The 17,162-nt window shown below is 41.5% G+C and overlaps 1 protein-coding gene across 2 annotated transcripts in view; it reads right to left on the reverse strand.

Moving 5' to 3' along the window:
- Nucleotides 1-11,850: 11,850 nt before the first annotated feature.
- The window catches only part of LOC138740154 (cytokine receptor common subunit gamma-like), a 50,797-nt gene continuing 45,485 nt past the window's right edge, over nt 11,851-17,162 (reverse strand). Inside the window, exons 9-10 of one of the 2 annotated variants that reach the window (XM_069892547.1) lie at nt 13,266-13,350; nt 11,851-12,394 (exon numbers count right to left, since the gene is read on the reverse strand). In XM_069892547.1, the coding sequence (XP_069748648.1) occupies nt 12,116-12,394; nt 13,266-13,350 (364 nt within the window). In that variant the 3' untranslated portion in view covers nt 11,851-12,115. The remainder of the gene's footprint in view (nt 12,395-13,265; nt 13,351-17,162) is intronic. The other variant, XM_069892548.1, reaches the window with a different exon arrangement.

Consider the following 17,162-nt stretch of genomic DNA (forward strand, 5'->3'; position numbering starts at 1 on the left):
ATGGAAAAGGAGAGGTTACAATTATAGGGGTCTATTATAGACAACCTAGTGGGAAGTGAGAAATAGAGGACTAAATGTGTAAGGAAAAGCTGAGATTTGTAATAAGCACAGAGTTGTGTTAGTGAGGGGCTTTAATTTTCCTAATGTAGATTGTGAAAAACTTTCTGTTGAAGGGGCTGGATGGATTAGAATTTGTAAAATGTGTGCAGGATAGCTTTTTGCAGCAAATCGTTGAGGTACCCACAAGAGAAGGGGCACTGTTGGATCTACTGTTGGGGAATGAGATAGGCCAGGTGACTGAGGTGTGTGTTGGGGAGCACTTCGGATCCAGTGATCATGGTACCATTAGATTCAACATAATTATGGAAAGGGATAGGTTTGATCCAATGAAGGTTTTTGAATGGGGGAAAGCTAGATTTGATGAAATGAGAAGGGATTTGCAGGGAGTGGTTTGGGCTGATTTGTTTTACGGGAAGGAGATAGAAGAGAATTGGTCTTTAAAGGTGGGATTTTGAGGGTGCAGAATCTTTATGTTCCTGATAAGATAAAAGGCAGGGCCAAAAGTTTGAGAGAGACGTGGTTTTCAAGGGAGATTAGAAAGTTGGTTTGAGATGAAAGGGAGGCCTACATTAAATACAGGAAGCAAGGTATGGATGAGATGCTTGGAAAATACATGGATTGTAAAAAGAAGCTTAAAAAGGAAAGTAGGAAAATGAAAAGAAGGTACAAGGTGGCTATAGCAAACAGGGTGAAGTAAATCTGAAGGGTTTTTACAAATATGCAAATAGCAAAAGGAGAGTGAAGGATAAAATTGGTCCCTTAGAGAATTAAAGCATACAACTGTTTGCGGAACTGAATGAGATGGAGGAGATATTGAATGTTCTTCTCGTTGGTATTCACTAGGGAGAAGGATATAGAATTGTGTAGGATAAGTGAGGTAAAAGGGGTACTTATGGAAAACATAGGGATTAAGAAAGAGGGGGTATTGGAACTTTTAAGGCATATAATGGTGGATAAGTCTTCAGGTCCTGATGGGATTTTCCCAGGACTTTGAGGGAAGTCAGGGAGGAAATAGTGGAGGATCTGACAGTGAGTTTTCAACAGTCACTGGAAGGAGGAGTGGTGCACTGGAATTGGCATGTTGCAAACTAAGTTCCTCTGTTTAAAAAGGCTCCAGGTGTAGGCCTGGGAATTATAAGCTAGTACGTTTGACGTCAGTGGTTGATAAACTAATGGAAAGTATTCTTAGAGATAATATGTATAAGTATCTAGAGAGGCAAGGAATGATTAGGAACACCCAACATGGGTTTGTGAGGGGAAGTTCATGTTTGACAAATCTTGTTGAATTATTTGAGGCGGTGACTAGGAAAGTTGATGAGGGCAGAGCAGTAGATGTAATCTATATGGATTTCAGTAAGACCTTTGATAAAGTTCCACACGGAAGGTTGGTGAGGAAGGTTCAGGTGCTACGGATTAATGTTGAGATAGTCAGATTGGTTCAGTGGCTAGAGGGTAGATGCCAGAGAGTCATGGTGGATAACTGTCTGTCAGGATGAAGGCTGGTGATGAGCGGTGTGCCTCAGGGATTGGTGTTGGGTCCATTGTTGTTTGTCATTTACATTAATGATTTGGATTACGGAGTAGTAAATTGGGTTAGTAGATATGCAGATGATACAAAAATAGGGGGAGTTGTGGATAGTGAAGATGGCTTTTGGGGACTGCAGAAGGATTTGGACTGCTTAGAAGAGTGGGCTGAAAGATGGCAGATGGAGTTTAATGTAGATAAATGTGATGTGCTTCATTTTGGGAAGAATAGTCAAAACAGGACATATGCAGTGAAGGAGAGGGCATTGAGGAATGCAGAAGAACAGAGAGATCTTGGAATAACGGTTCATCGTTGTTGAAAGTGGGCTCTCATGTGGATAGGGTGGTGAAGGCGGCTTTTGGTATGCTGGCCTTTATAAATCAAAGTATAGAATATAGGAGCTGGGAGATGATGTTCAAGGCATTGGTGAGACCAAATTTGGAATATTGTGTGCAGTTCTGGTCCCCAAATTATAGGAAGGATATCAATAAGGTAGAGAGGGTGCAGAGAAGATTTACTCAAATGTTGCTTGGATTGCAGTATCTAGAATACAAAGAAAAATTGATTAGACTGAATATTGGAGTATAGACGGTTGAGGGGGAATTTGATAGATGTATATAAAATTATGAGGGAGGTAGATAGAGTAGATGTGAATAGGCTCTTCCCCTTGAAGGTAGGTGAGATTGGAATGAGGGGTTATAAGGTTAGGGGGAAAAACTTTATAGGTAACATAAGAGGAAGATTCTTAACTCGGAGAATGGAATGACCTCCCGGAAGAGTTGGTTGCTGTAGGGTCAATTTTGTAATTTAAGAAAAGGTTGAATGAGTACATGGATGTGAGGGGGTTGGAGGATTATGGGCAGGGAGTGGGTAGGTGGGACTAGTGGAGTTCACTTAAATCGGTGCAGACTAGAGGGGCCAATATGGCCTGTTTCCATACTGTTATATGGTTTTATATACAATAAAACCCTATCAGTTTGCACAATTTGAATCTTTTTGAGTCAGTGATAGTGCATCGTCACAAGTACACAATAAGTGTCTTAGTTTTGCTAATGTTGAGTGCAAGGCTGTTGTTCTGACACTACTCAACTAGTTGATCTACCTCCCATCTGTACACTTCTTCTTTGCCATCTGTGTTTATGCTGATAACTGTGGTGTCGTCAACAAGTTTGTGGAAACCTACCGGGGACAAACATTACCTAAGTTGATGGAAGGAGAAGGAAAGAAAAGAATGGACTCAGTAGAATTTCTGGTGTATTTTTGTTGAATGACAACATTGTCTGACTGGTTTAATGCAACCTAGATTGTATACCTAAAATGAATGGGGGGGGGTGGGGGGGTGGCTTGGGAGGAGGGAGGGGGGGGGAGAAAAAGTCACTGTATATGTGTGAAAAAGAAAAAGTGTATATCATGGCTAATGTGATTTATGGCGTGAAAAATAAAAATTAAAAAAAAACAAAAAAAAAAAACAAGTTTGTGGATGGCATTCAAATTGTGCCTGGGCTCGCAGTCATGGGTGCAGTGGGAGTAGAGGAGTGGGGTAATCAAGCATCCTTGAGGTGTGCCTGTGTTAATTCTCAGTGAGGAAGGGATATTTTTTTCCGATTTGTACTGACTGTGATATTCTAATGAGGAAGTCAAGGAGCAAGTTGAAGAGACGGGTGCAAAGACCCATGTTTTAACAAGATGAAAAAAATCACAAGATCACAAGATGCAGAAGTGGAAGTGAACCCTTTGGCCCATTGAGTCTGCTCTGTCATTTTAATTTTGAGTTGATGCATTCACCTACTCAGCCCCACTACCGGCTTTCTCCCTGTAACCCTTGAAGCCCTAACTAATAAATACCCGTCACACTCTGCCTTAAATACATCAAACAACCTCACTTCTGTGAAATATGGTTGAAGATGATTAAACTCGCACTAAACTCGCACCATTCTGTGAAAAGGGATGGAATGCAAAGAATGTAGATGAGAGCTTGAAAACAGACAATACTAGCTAGTAGGCCTCTTCTTATCAGGAACCCCAAGGATGCAAGGATCTGGTACAGTGACCTAAGGTAGTCTAAGCTAGTACTGCACTTGCTTAATAGAGACATGAATATTAACTTAGATGCCCCTAAGGAGGGAATGAACTAATTAACATAACATGTGATGTATGAAGAGGGAGCAACTGAGTGATATCTGTATTGATGAAAGGGAAAAGGAGAACGTTGTAATGTATTGGGATTCTGATTGAAAGAAGTTAAATGAAGGTGGCGTGATGTTGAGCGTGGGACTGTACAAAAGAGTGATGATTCTGAACCTCGGCGTGTCTCCAGATAAGGGACACCCGACTCTGCAGACTTGAAATAAAGCTGAACCTGTTCTCCAAGACTTTGTCTCCAGAGTAGTGATTGTGAACACTTTATATTTCACACTTCCAAAGCCACCTATGGCCATAAATTCCAAAGACTCACGACCCTCTGACTAAAGAAATTTTTCCACATCTCTGATTTCAAAGTGACACCCTTTTATCCTGAAGTTATGCCTTCTTGTCCTAAAATCCCCTACCATGGGAACCATCCTTGCCACATCTGCTCTGTTCAGGCCTTTCAGCATTTGAAATGCCTCTGAGGTTCTCAACTGCAACCCCCCCCCCCCCCCCACCCCAATCCTTCTGTACCTTCCACAAGAGCCGGCAATCATTCCTCGTATACTAACTTTCATTGCTAATATCATTCTAGTAAATCTTCTCTGAACCCTCTCCCAAACCAGCAATTATTTCTCAAGTACAGCACCCAAAATTATACACAGTATTCCAAGTAAGGTCGCACCAGTGCTTAATAGAGTCTCAACATTATATCCCTGCTCTTGTATGCTATCCATCTAGAAATGAATGCCACCATTGCATTTGCCTTCTTTGCCACTGACTTAACCTAGAGGTCAACATTTAGGATATCCTACATGAGGACTCCCAAGTCCCTTTGAATTGTGGAATTTTGAATTTTCTCCCCATCTAATTAATAGTCTGCCCATCTATTTCTTCAACCAAAGTCATGACCATACACTTTCCAACATTGCATTTCATCTGTGACCTCTTTGTCCATTCTCCTAATCTATCCAAGTCTCTCTGTAGCCTTTTGATATCCTCAGCACCTCCTCCCCAACCACCATTTTTGGTATAATCTGAAAATGTAGACTCAATGCCATCTATTCCATAATCCAAATAATTTATATGCAACCTAAACAGATGTCGCCCCAACACCGACCCCTGCAGGACACCACTAGTAACCGGTAGTTTATTCCTATCCTCTGTTTCCTGCCGACCAGCCAATGCTCTAGCCATACGAGTATCCTTCCTGTAATTCCATGGGCTCTCATCTTGTTTAGCAGCCTTACGTGTGGCTCCTTGTCGAAGGTATTTTGAAGTTCCAAATACACAATGTCCACTGTACGTCCCTTGTTAATGCTCCTTGTGATCTCTTCAAAACTTTGCAATAGTTTTGTCAGACATGATTTGTACTGACTGTGATCTTCCGATGAGGAAGTCAAGGAGCAAGTGCCAGAGGGGGAAAGAAAGACTCATCTTTTAACGAGATCACAAAATGACAAGATCAAAAGATATAGAAGCAGAAGTAGGCCATTGGTTCATCAAGTCTGCCCTGCCATTCTAATCCTGAGCTGACTGCAAGAAAGATATTAGATTGGGTGGAGCCTTGGCTAACAGGCAGAAAGCAAAGGGAGGGAATAAAGGGATCCTGTTCTGATTGGTTGCCAGTTACTAGTGGTGTTCTGCAGGGATTAATGTTGGGGCCGCTTCTTTTTACAATGTATATTGATGATTTAGATTATGGATTGAATGGTTTTGTGACCAAGTTTGCAGATGACATCAAGATAGATGGTGGAGTAGGAAGTGTTGAAGAAACTGAAAGGTTGCAGAGAGACTTTGTCAGCTTAGGAGAGTGGGGAAAGAAATGGCAGATGAGATACAATGTTGAGAAATGTACAGTTATACATTTTGAAAGAGGAACTAAACAAGCAGATAATTATTTGGATGGGGAGAAAATTCAAAATTCGGAAGTTCAAAGGGACTTCTTCGTGCAGCATAACCTAAAGATTAACCACCAGGTTGGATCGGCAGTAAAGAAAGTGAATGCTATGTTTGGCCTTCATTTCAAGGGGAATAGTGTAGAAGAGGTCTTGATGAAGCTCTATGGGGCACTGATGAGACCTCATTTGGAGTAGTGTGTGCAGATTTGGGCCCCTTATCTGATAAGGGATGTAAAATTGTTGGAAAGAGGACAGAGAAGATTTACCAGGATGATTCCTAAAATGCAAGGGCTAACATATGAGGAACATTTAGTGGTTCTTGGGCTGTATTCATTGGAGTATAGAAAAATGAGAGGGGATCTCATAGAGACATTTTGAATGTTGAAGGGATTGGATGGAGTAGATGTGAATAAGATGTTTCCCTTAGTGGGTGAATCCAGGCCAATAGGACTCAGTCTTAGAATGAGAAGAAACAGAGGAGGAGAAATTTCTTTAGCCAGAGGGTTGTGGATTTGAGGATTTTTGTGGAACCACACAGCTGTGGAGACAGGATAATTGGGGGAGTTTAAGGGGGAGATTGATAGGTTTCTAATTGGCCAGGGTATCAAGGGATGTGGAGACAAGGCTGGAAATTGGAAGTAGATGGGAAAATGTTTTAGCTCAGGGTGGATTTGCGGAGCAGACTCGATTGGCCAAATGGCCTATTCCTGATCCTTTATCTTGTGATCTAATGATCTTGTGATGATTTCTTTTAAGGAAACCATGATGACTTGGCACTATCATTTCATGCACCTCCAGGTATCCCATAACCTCATCCTTGACAATTAACTCCAACAGTTGCCCAACCACCAACATCAGGCTAATAGTTCTATAATTTTCTTTCTGCTGCTTCACTCCCTTCTTAGACAGCGGAGTGACATTCACGATCCACCAGTTCACCAGAACCATGCCAAACTCCATTGGCTCCTGGACGATTATTACCAATGCTTCCACAATCTCTACAGCTACCTCCTTTGCAATCTGAGGGTGCATTCCATCTGGTCTGGGAGACTTACCTGCAATTAGACAATTTAGTTTTCCAAATATCTTCTCTCTCATGAATGTCTGCATTCACTTCTCCTCCAAGAACCATGAGAGTCCTGTATGCAAATAATGTCTTCCATAGTGAAGACTAATCCAAAATATTCATTCAGTTCCACTGCCATCCCCTTGAATCCCATAACAATTTCTCCAGCATAATTTTCTCGTGGTCCTTTGATGACTTTGGTCACTCTTTTTATATATTTAAAAAAGCTTTTAGTATCCTTTTTGATTATTACTTGCTAACCTCCTTTCATGATTCATCTTTTCTTTACCAATCAATTTCTTAGTTGTCTCCTCCAAGTCTTTAAAAGTTTCCCAGTCCTCTATCTTCCCACTTATTTTTGTTTCCTTGTATGCCCTTGTAGCAGCTCGTTACCCTGGAGGTGACCTGTTGCATGAAAAGGTGGATGAACACAGCGATCTCACAAAGCCCACACAGGCTAATTGCCTTTCTTCCCAGCCAACAGCCCACGTGGCGGGAATGCCAACCAATCAGTGGCCGGAATGCCATTGATGTCACTTCCGCTGGCAATGGCAGGTAAACCGGGCCCAGCAGCAGAAAACTGGGCCTATATAAACAAGGGCAGGGAGAGCAATAAGGCAGTCTTGACTATAACCACATCGAGTGTGTGCTGACCTTCCATTCTCTGCTGTAGCGTGCACTACACCCTCTCATTTGGTTCTACTTTAGCTTTAACTTTCCTTGTCAGCCACAATCATCTCATTTTTCCATTACAATTTCCTGCACTTTCCTCGTTTTGCACATAAACTCCAGCCATTGCTGATCTGCTGTCTTTCCCATTAGTGTGTTTTTACATCATTTTGGAGCTCGTTGACCACCACCGAGGGTATGATGGTGTTGATAGCTGAGCTATAGTCCATGTAGAGCGGCCTGATGTACATCCAGAGTTGAGTGTAGAGCCAGTGATATTGAATTTGCTGTCGAGTGATTGTGATGGTAGGTGAATTGGAATGGCTCCATATCTTTACTTAGGTACGAGTTAATTCTGATCATGACCAATTTCTCAAAACATTTCATATCACAGTAGATGTGAGTGCTACTGGGCGATAGGGATAAAGCTGGGGACAGTACAGGAGATGATAGGATACTGGACCATTGAAGGTAGAAGAGGTGGAGAGACAGGTGAGGAATGCACCTAAAGGGCGGGGAGTTTTGAGAGAAAAGTGAGAACAGGACCAAGTACAGGACAGATGGAGACAGTGACACCAGATTGGGATTGCACCTACTTAAAATTGGAAAACCCAAACTTCATGCCATTGGATTGTAGGCTCTCCAGGGTGAAGATAATGTGCTGGAACATAGAACGTACAGCCCAATACTGGCCCTTCAGCCCACGAGGTTGTGCTGACCTCTGTAAACCTACTCTACAATAATTTAGTCCATCCCCATCTCACACACATAACCCTATATTTTTTTAATCTCATATCCACGTGCCTATCAAAGAGTCCATTAAATGACCCTCTTGGACCAGTCCCCAGCTCCACCACCCATACATTCCAGGTGTAAAATAAAGTTCCTCTGACATCTCACCTACACTTCCGCCACTCACTCTCACAGGTGTGAAACATTAGTGAAGGAGAATAGGTTTAGGAATAATAATCTACCTGCTTTGTATTTTCCGATTAGTATTTTTCAGATGCAGGTCCTAATTATTTATTGAATTTATATTCTGGAAAAGCTACTTAGGACTTGAAGTTGCACAGCCACTAGACTAATGCAAGGGAGGAACTGAAAGAAATCAGTATCTCTAAGGACATGGTCTTGGGGAAATTGATGGGATTGAAGGCAGATAAATCCCAAGGGTTTGATAATCTACATCCTAGGGTACTTAAGGAAGTGGCCATTCAGATAGCAGATGCTTTAAGAATTATTTTCCAGAACTCGATAGACTCGGGATCAGTACCCATGGATTGAAGGGTAGCTAATGTTACCCCACTATTTAAAAAGGGGGGTAGAGAAAAAGTGGGGAATTATAGGCCGGTGAGCCTTACATCAGTAGTGGGAAAAATGATGGAATCCATTATTAAGGATGTAATAGCGGAGCATTTGACTAGCAGAGAAGGGATTGGACGGAGTCAACATGGATTTACAAAAGGTAAATCGTGCTTGACAAATCTATTGGAATTCTTTGAGATGGTGACAGGTAAAATAGATGGGGGAGAGCCAGTGGATGTAGTGTACCTGGACTTCCAAAAGGCCTTCGATAAGGTCCCGCATAAACGACTGGCTTCCAAAATCAAGGCTCATGGGATTGGGGGCAAGGTATTGATGTGGATTGAGAACTGGCTGGCAGGGAGAAGACAGAGAGTTGGGATAAATGGCTCATTTTCTGAGTGGCAGGCGGTGACCAGGGATCTGTACTGGGACCCCAGCTGTTCATAATTTACATTAATGATCTGGATGAGGGGATTGGATGTAATATCTCCAAATTTGCAGATGATACTAAGCTAGGAGGGGTTGTGTGCACGGAAGAGGGGGTCAGGAAACTCCAGTTTGATTTGGATAAATTGAGGGACTGGACAGATACATGGCAAATGCACTACAATGTGGATAAATGTGAGGTTATCCACTTTGGTAATACAAACCGGAGGGCAGATTACTATTTGAATGGCAATAGATTAAGAGATGGGGAAGTGCAGAGAGATCTAGGGGTACTTGTACACCAGTCTCTGAAGGCGAGCATGCAGGTACAGCAGGCGTTTAAAAAGGCAAATGGTATGTTGGCCTTCATATCAAGAGAATTTGAGTATAGGAACAAGAATACCTTACTGCAGTTGTACAGGGCCTTGGTGAGACCCCACCTGGAGTATTGAGTGCAGTTTTGGTTACCTTATCTAAGGAAGGATGTTCTTGCAATGGAGGGAGTGCAGAGGCGATTCACCAGGCTGATTCCTGGAATGGCAGGAATGACTTATGAGGAAAGATTGTGCAAATTGGGATTGTACTCGCTGGAGTTTAGAAGATTGAGAGGGGATCTCATAGAGACATATAAGATTCTGGCAGGACTGGACAGAATGGATGCAGATGGGATGTTTCCAACAATGGGAAAATCCAGAACCCGGGGCCATGGTTTGAGGATAATAGGCAAACCATTTAGGACCGAGATGAGGAGGAATTTCTTGACCCAGAGGGTGGTGAATCTGTGGAATTCATTGCCACAGAGTGCAGTAGAGGCAGGTTCATTAAATCTATTTAAGAGGGAATTAGATCTATTTCTTTAGTATAAGGGTATTAAAGGTTACAGAGAGAAGGCGGGACAGGGTACTGAACTTTAAGATCAGCCATGATCTCGTTGAATGGCGGAGCAGGCTCAAAGGGTCGAATGACCTACTCTGCTTCTATCTTCTGTGTTTCCATGTTTCAATTTTCCAGGTCTGCCTATGCAAGGATATATATTGCAGCATGTTGCTGTGCAGAGGGACTTGGGAGTGCTCATGCAAGAATCACAGAAGGTTGGCTGGCGAGTGTAAAAGGTCATTAAGAAGGCAAATGGAATTTACCAGAGGGATTGGTCTTAAGAGCCAGGAAGTTTTGCTGCAACTGAGAGGGTACTGATGAGGCCACACCTGGAGTGCTGCATGCAGTTTTGGTCTCCTTCCTTGAGAAAGTATATACTGGCTTTGGAGGCAATGCAGAGGAGGTTCACCATGTTGATTCCAGAGGATTACCTTATGGGACTGCACTTGCTGTATTCCAGATAGACAAGACAGAAGCAGAAAAGCTGTATGCATTGATAAGAAAGACTACGACGACAAGACATGACCTCACGATTCAGGGGAATAGATTTAAGACAGAAATTAGAAGGAACTGATTTACCCAGAGAGTAGTGAATCTGTGGAATAAATCTCTGCCTAAGGAACCAGTGGAGGTTGCATCATTAAATATATTTACGACACAGCTTGATAGAGTTTTACAGAGTGGGGAAATTAAGGGTGATAGGGAACAGGCGTGTCAGTGGAGCCGAGTCCATGACCAGATCAGACATGATCTTATAGAATGGCAGATGGCTGACTCCTGCTCCTGATGTTCCATAATACTGGAGCAATGTGTTCTTTGGGCGGTGTTTCAAGACTGCTGTGGAATATATTAATATCGCAAGCTGCAAAATTTCCAAATGTGAAGATGCACAAGAGAAACCTGATATCTACCTTCCTAACTCGTTTAAGCCGCCCACACTGATTCCAGCCAAGATAACCACAGGAATACTACACATTAAGCAGGAAATGAGTCTCCTGACTCCTATAAGGCATGTAATTTGCCATTCGCCCAGATGTGCAGACTGAGCCACACGATAAATTGTGCCTGCCAGATGTTAAGTAGGACTTGAGCCATAGATACACAACACCTCTTCTAATTAATGATGAATGATGAATGTGAGAAATGCCTTCAGCAAAAGCTAATTTTGTTGGATCTGTTCCTTCGCATGATAATATTTTCAAGATTAGAGGAGGGAGAACTGAAGCATATTGTAGATATGTTTTAATTTTTGTGCGGTGACTGGCAGAGCAAAATATTGACGGCCCATCCCCAAATGTTCTGAGGGTGGTGATGAGCGACGTTCTTGATTCATTAATCTGGTGTAACCATGCACAGATCAGACATGGTAAAAGGTTTTTTTTTAGCATTTTGAGCTATTCATTAATGTTTTGGGTGACCTTCTAATTTAACACCACCTGAACTATGACCATATCCAATAGATCAAGAGATCCATTCATCTTTGATTGGATGAAGAGTGAATAAACCTCCAAAGATTTATCTCCTGAAGAAATCTCTGCTTATCTGAAATCCTAAATAAATGGCTATCTTTTGCCTGAAACTTTGAGCCCCTCTAATGGATCATCCTTTAACCAGAGGGAATTCACATTGAGCCCAGTGAGGATTTTGTAAGCTCCAACCAAATTGTCTCTCATTTACCCAAGACCACATTGACATGGTTGAACTTTAAAAAAAACTGTGTCTGATGGTTGGTGTACACATTGTCAGCTTGTTTCTGTGCTGAATGACTATTCAGACGGTCATGATTTGCAACTTGCAGGGTGTAATTTTTTTTCTATTTTTCTTACATCCATGTACATGTCTGAGAGTCTTTTGAATGTCCCTATCGTACCAGCATCTACCACCACTACCAGCAATGCATTCCAAGCACCCACCCCTCTCTGATTAAAATACTTACCTCCGACACCAATATCGCTCAGTAACGAGCGCAAGAACAGCATGCACCCTAGAGGTTGTACAAAGAACAGCGGTCTCCTTTCTTTAATGATGAGGCAACTAGATGCAAATATATTTGGAAGCTTCAGTTTGAGAAATGAAACCATTAATGTTGATTTCAGAATTCCCTTCTGCTTGTTAATGACATCCAATGTCCTCTGTAAAATGTATTCTTTAGCTTACATTTCATAGTCGAATGTACATGTTTCCATCCATAATAACCTTGGACATGTCAATAAGGGCAGGAGTCTGAACTACCATCTCAGAAGTTGGCGCATCCTCTACGTAAATTTTATTATTTTCATCCGTGCTCTCTGGGACTAGTTTAATGCTTCCACTCATGTCTGCTGGAGATTCTTCAAGGTCTGCTTTCACCATAACTGTTTCCTCTTCAATTTGACATTCAACTGGAACACAATTTGATTGACAGTCCACATTTAGATCTTTAGCAACATCAATCCATTCCTTTGGGAAGTAGAAGGATTTTTGAGACATTATTTATTAAAGCATATTCACAGTTCGTTAGGTGCATTAAGATAAGGTAAAAAGCCAAGATCATGGATTATATTCATTGCTTCTTCACTGCTCCAAATATCACTGAATAATTGTGTGATAGATCAATTGGGATTTTACAAAAAAAATCTTCAGCCATGTCTTTGTCACTTTATGATACAGGACAATTTAAATTTAAATTTTCATTTGAATATACAGCATGGTGAACAGGGCTTTTGGCCAAATGACTTACACCTGCTATGTTTTGGAACGGTGGGAGGAAATCAAAGCACCCAAAGGAAATCCACGCAGACATAGGGAGAATGTACAACCTCCTTATTGGCAGCGCTGGGTGTGATCCCCATTATGCTGCCCATTAGTAAATCCAATGAGGGATGACTCAATCTTCTTTACTGAGAGTAGAACTGCCTATCTTAAGATGCTTTTGAAGCTAAAACTTCAATTGCTTTTAACCTTGGTGAATATGTGAGTCGGGGATCAGAAAAACTTGAGATGAGTGGAATGGGAAGAATATTCTCCAGCATACACTCAGGGTTGAAGGCCCAATGTCTCTGCTATAATCTGAAATAAGACTCAGTGTGGGCATTTAGATAATTAAAATGAAAGAGAAATGATTAAGCTGCTCTTGCTCCAAACATTAACATCCGAGTCCTTTGCTGGGCTATCCAGTGACGTGGACTGTCAACAAAAAAGTCCACATTAGTAGGAATCGCTCTAAAACTGAGCTTCAATAATACCACACTCAGTCCGGGGTCCTGACAGCAGAGGAGATGTTTGGATATAAAAAATATATTTAAAACATTTTTTATGGATCACATTTTACCTGGAAATTTCCATTGTGGTCATCAAAGAGGTCCACGAATATCCGTTTTGGATCTGGTATTCCTGGGAAAGCTAGCGCTCTCAACCTAAAGAGATAAATACGGTCAGTCCACTTTCAAAGGCTTATGGTACTACTGCCACATAAAAAAGAAGATAAACAAGAGAGAGAAGTAAATAATTGTGTTCATTCCAATACAATAATGCAGCACTTATAGAAGGTTGAGAGGGGATTTGACAGAAGTATTTAAGATTATGAAAGGGATAGACAGAATGGATGTGGATAGACTATTTCCGTTAAGAGGAGGAAAGATTAAAACAAGAGGACATGAGTTAAAAATTAAGGGGCAGAGGTTTAGAGGTAACATGAGGGGGAACTTCTTTACTCAGAGAGTGGTAGCCGTGTGGAATGAGCTTCCGGGAGAAATAGTGGCGGCGGAGTCAATTGTATTATTTAAGAAAAGGTTGGACAGGTCTATGGATGAGAAGAAGATGGAGGGTTATGGGCATTGTGCAGGGAGGTGGGACTAGAAAGGGGTGTTTGGTTCGGTGCGGACTAGAAGGGCCTAATGGCCTGTTTCCGTGCTGTAATTGTTATGTTATGTTATGTTATATATTTTCCATCTAACTTTTTTTAAATAATAGTTCATATGTATGTGGCTTTAATACTCAATGACATGCAAGTTGAGAACAACAGCCTAGTTGTTAGGAGACCGTTAAAGTGGTAGTTTTATTATATGAAGATGTTTTGTTTTCCTTGTAATATCAAAATGCAAAGGAGATATTGCATGATTAGCCTATTGGCAACCAGCCTCAAAAAGAGTTTTTGTACTTCATTAATCCAGCAATCATTTCTGAATCCACCTCTTCCCCACTTGTCTCTTTTCATTCCATTGTACATAAACGACATCATGTTTTCATAACGTAGTGTTTGCCTTTTATTCCTGCTCTCTTGAAGTGGTATTAAGGTACTGCTGTAATTGTTATGTTATGTTATATTGTCACTTATGGCTCAGTGGGGTTTTAAATTGGAGATTCGAAGCTTAAGAACAGATTTGAGAAAGATTGTTTTCTTACTCAGAAGGTGATTGAAATATAGGTTGGGTTTGCATGAGTGGCTGCTGGAGGCAGAGACTCTCACAATAAAGAAGGGCTAAGCAGGGGTGGCCGACCTTTTAATTTTTAATTTCGACACAGAGCAAGGTAACAGGCCATTTTGGCCCACAAGTCCATGCCGCCCAATTAACCTACACCTCATAGATCATAATGGCCTGCAAATGTGCTGTATGTCGAAATTAAAAATTAAATATTAAAAGGTTGGCCACCCCTGGCCCAGGGCTTTTCTTTTTTGGAGTGACAAAGGAGGAGTTAACAGGGTATTGTAAGATTGAGAGGGGTTTCAATGGGGCGGACAGACAGCACCTTTTTCCTTTGGTGACAATAGAAATGACCAGAGGACATTTGTTTAAGATGAGGGGAGGAAAGTTCAGGGGAAGTTTTTTACTCAAAGAGTAGTGAGGGCCTGGGATGCATTGCCAGGGGTGCTGGTGGAAGCTTATACAATAGGATTTTGGATAGGCACATGGATGTAAGAAAAATGAAGGGTTATGGGAGAGAGAGGCAGGGAAAAATTAAATTGAGGGTTTAAGTAGATGGGCACAACATCATGAGGTGAAAGGGTAGGACTGTGCTGTTATATTTACATTAGATCTTGAAACACCATGACGTGAAAAGGTCGAGTGCTGGAAAATGGGATTTGTTCAATTGGAACTTAATTATTGTCAAGTATACGGCAGGCTAAAGGTCCTGTTTATGACCCTCTGACTCTAAGGCCCATTCTCACCCATTAACTCTATCAGTCCTATGGAAGAGCTACTATTGAGGAACCACCTTTGAGAAGAAAACATAGTACAAGGTTTTGTCCATATTATCTCTCCAAATATACTGTGGATTTTTTTTTAAAATTAGACACGTAGCACGGTCCTTTTCAGCCCAAGAGGCTGCACTGCCCAATTACCCCTAATTGACCACAATACATTTTTTTTAAGAGTGGGAGGAAATTCACAGATGTGGGGAGGCAGTGCCGGATTCGAACACAAGCCTCTGGTGCTGTAACAACTTACCGCCATGCTGACTGAGCAGCCCTGAGTAAGAATTTTAAGCAAGATATAATTTTAAAATAGGTCCAACGTTTTTGTAATGTAAAGTATGTTAAAATATGGGCAGAAAGAGAAGCAGTTGCTTCACATTCCCAGAGAACTGGGTTCAATCCTGATTTCTGATGCTGTCCGAGTTGAGTTACTGCATGGGTTTAGGTTTGGTGTCGAACAATGGTTGATGGTCAGTGCTTATGCGGTGTTTAACTCTACGATACTCTAAGAAATGGCATGAGGAAAAAAAAGATAAACAAAAGAGATAAAGAGAAGGAAAATAAACACAGGGAATAGGGTTAAAGCTAGAAATGTTAAAAGGTCAGCTGGTTAGGCAATGATAGAAGCTGGAATTAGAATAGAGAAAGTACCAAGTATCATTTTTCAAAAACTATGGACATTATTTTTGAAAAATGCTTGGAGGGTGTCAAGTACTCAATCCTCAATCAAGAAGAAAAAGAGAAAAATTAGGAAATTATTGATTCATTAAACTCTGGTTCTGAAGTTTTTAAGTTTGTCTCTCTTGGAAGGTTTGAGTCACTTCAGTTCTGAGAAGATATCGTATTCTCCAAGATACCAGCCTTCAGATGAAAAGCAAAGCTAAGGTTCTTTTTGTCCTCTCAGAATGATAGGAAAGATTTTGTTTCATTACCTTAAAAAAGAACAGGAAAGATTTAATTTAAAAAAAAATGTTTTAAATTAAAAAAAATTTAGACATACGGCACGGCAACAGGCCATTTCAGCCATGAGTCCATGCCACCCAATTTACACCTAATTAACCTACACCCCCCCCCCCCCCGATATATTCTGAATGGTGGGAGGAAACTAGAGCCCCCGGGGAAAATCCACACAGACATGAGGAGAACATACATATATCTTAGGATTTGAACCACAGTCCCAATCGCTGGCGCTGCTAGCCGCTATGCCAACCGAGCCACTCAGTGACCTTTTCAGTTTTTGTGTTTTAAAAAGTTTACCGTATATAATTGTGTAAAAGTCGATACCATGTAAAAGTCGATCCCCGCCCCCACCTATATTTGGTCCAAAAATCTGTAATTTCCCATATATTGTGTGTAAAATTCAACCCCCTTATTTTTTGGCTTCAGTCGCCCAACTATCGGAGCTTCTGACAACCAAATGCGGATCCTCACCTAGACCACACCTGCCCGGCCACCCATCCGAGCTCCTGTCTCCTCAAATGTGGACATAGCACCCAGTCCCGATGACCGCTTGCCCATCGGAGCTCCCAACACTTTGACTGCAGACTTACCACCAGTCCTGGGGGGCCAGTCGCCAATCAGAACTCCTGATGCCTTGATTGATGCAGGTACTTACCATGGTCAAAAGTATTATCCAGGTAATAGTTGACCCCATAAATTTAACATTAAAAATTGGTCTAAACACTTGGGTATATATGGTAATTAGTCTTTATCTGAATGATATGTGTGTGAGCTTTCTGTGTGCAAATTAGCTCCAATCCTTCCTGTGTGAAATAGTCCCTTAGAGTGATGGGGCATCATGTTGTGAATAAGGGGGTGTCATAACAGGCAGGAATCTGGAGCTACACAATCTGAAGGAACTCGGTGAGTCAAGCAGCATCATTCAGAGAAAAAGAATTGTCAGCGTTTCGGAGGGTCCTGATGAAGGGTTCCTGCCTGAAACATCGACAATTCTTTCTCAGATGCTACTCGGCCCATTGAGTTCCTCCAATAAGTTGTGTGTTCGTTACAGTAAAAGGTTTTGCATGTAGA

This window comes from Narcine bancroftii, chromosome 7 (genome assembly GCF_036971445.1).
Source record: "Narcine bancroftii isolate sNarBan1 chromosome 7, sNarBan1.hap1, whole genome shotgun sequence".
Taxonomy (NCBI): domain Eukaryota; kingdom Metazoa; phylum Chordata; class Chondrichthyes; order Torpediniformes; family Narcinidae; genus Narcine; species Narcine bancroftii.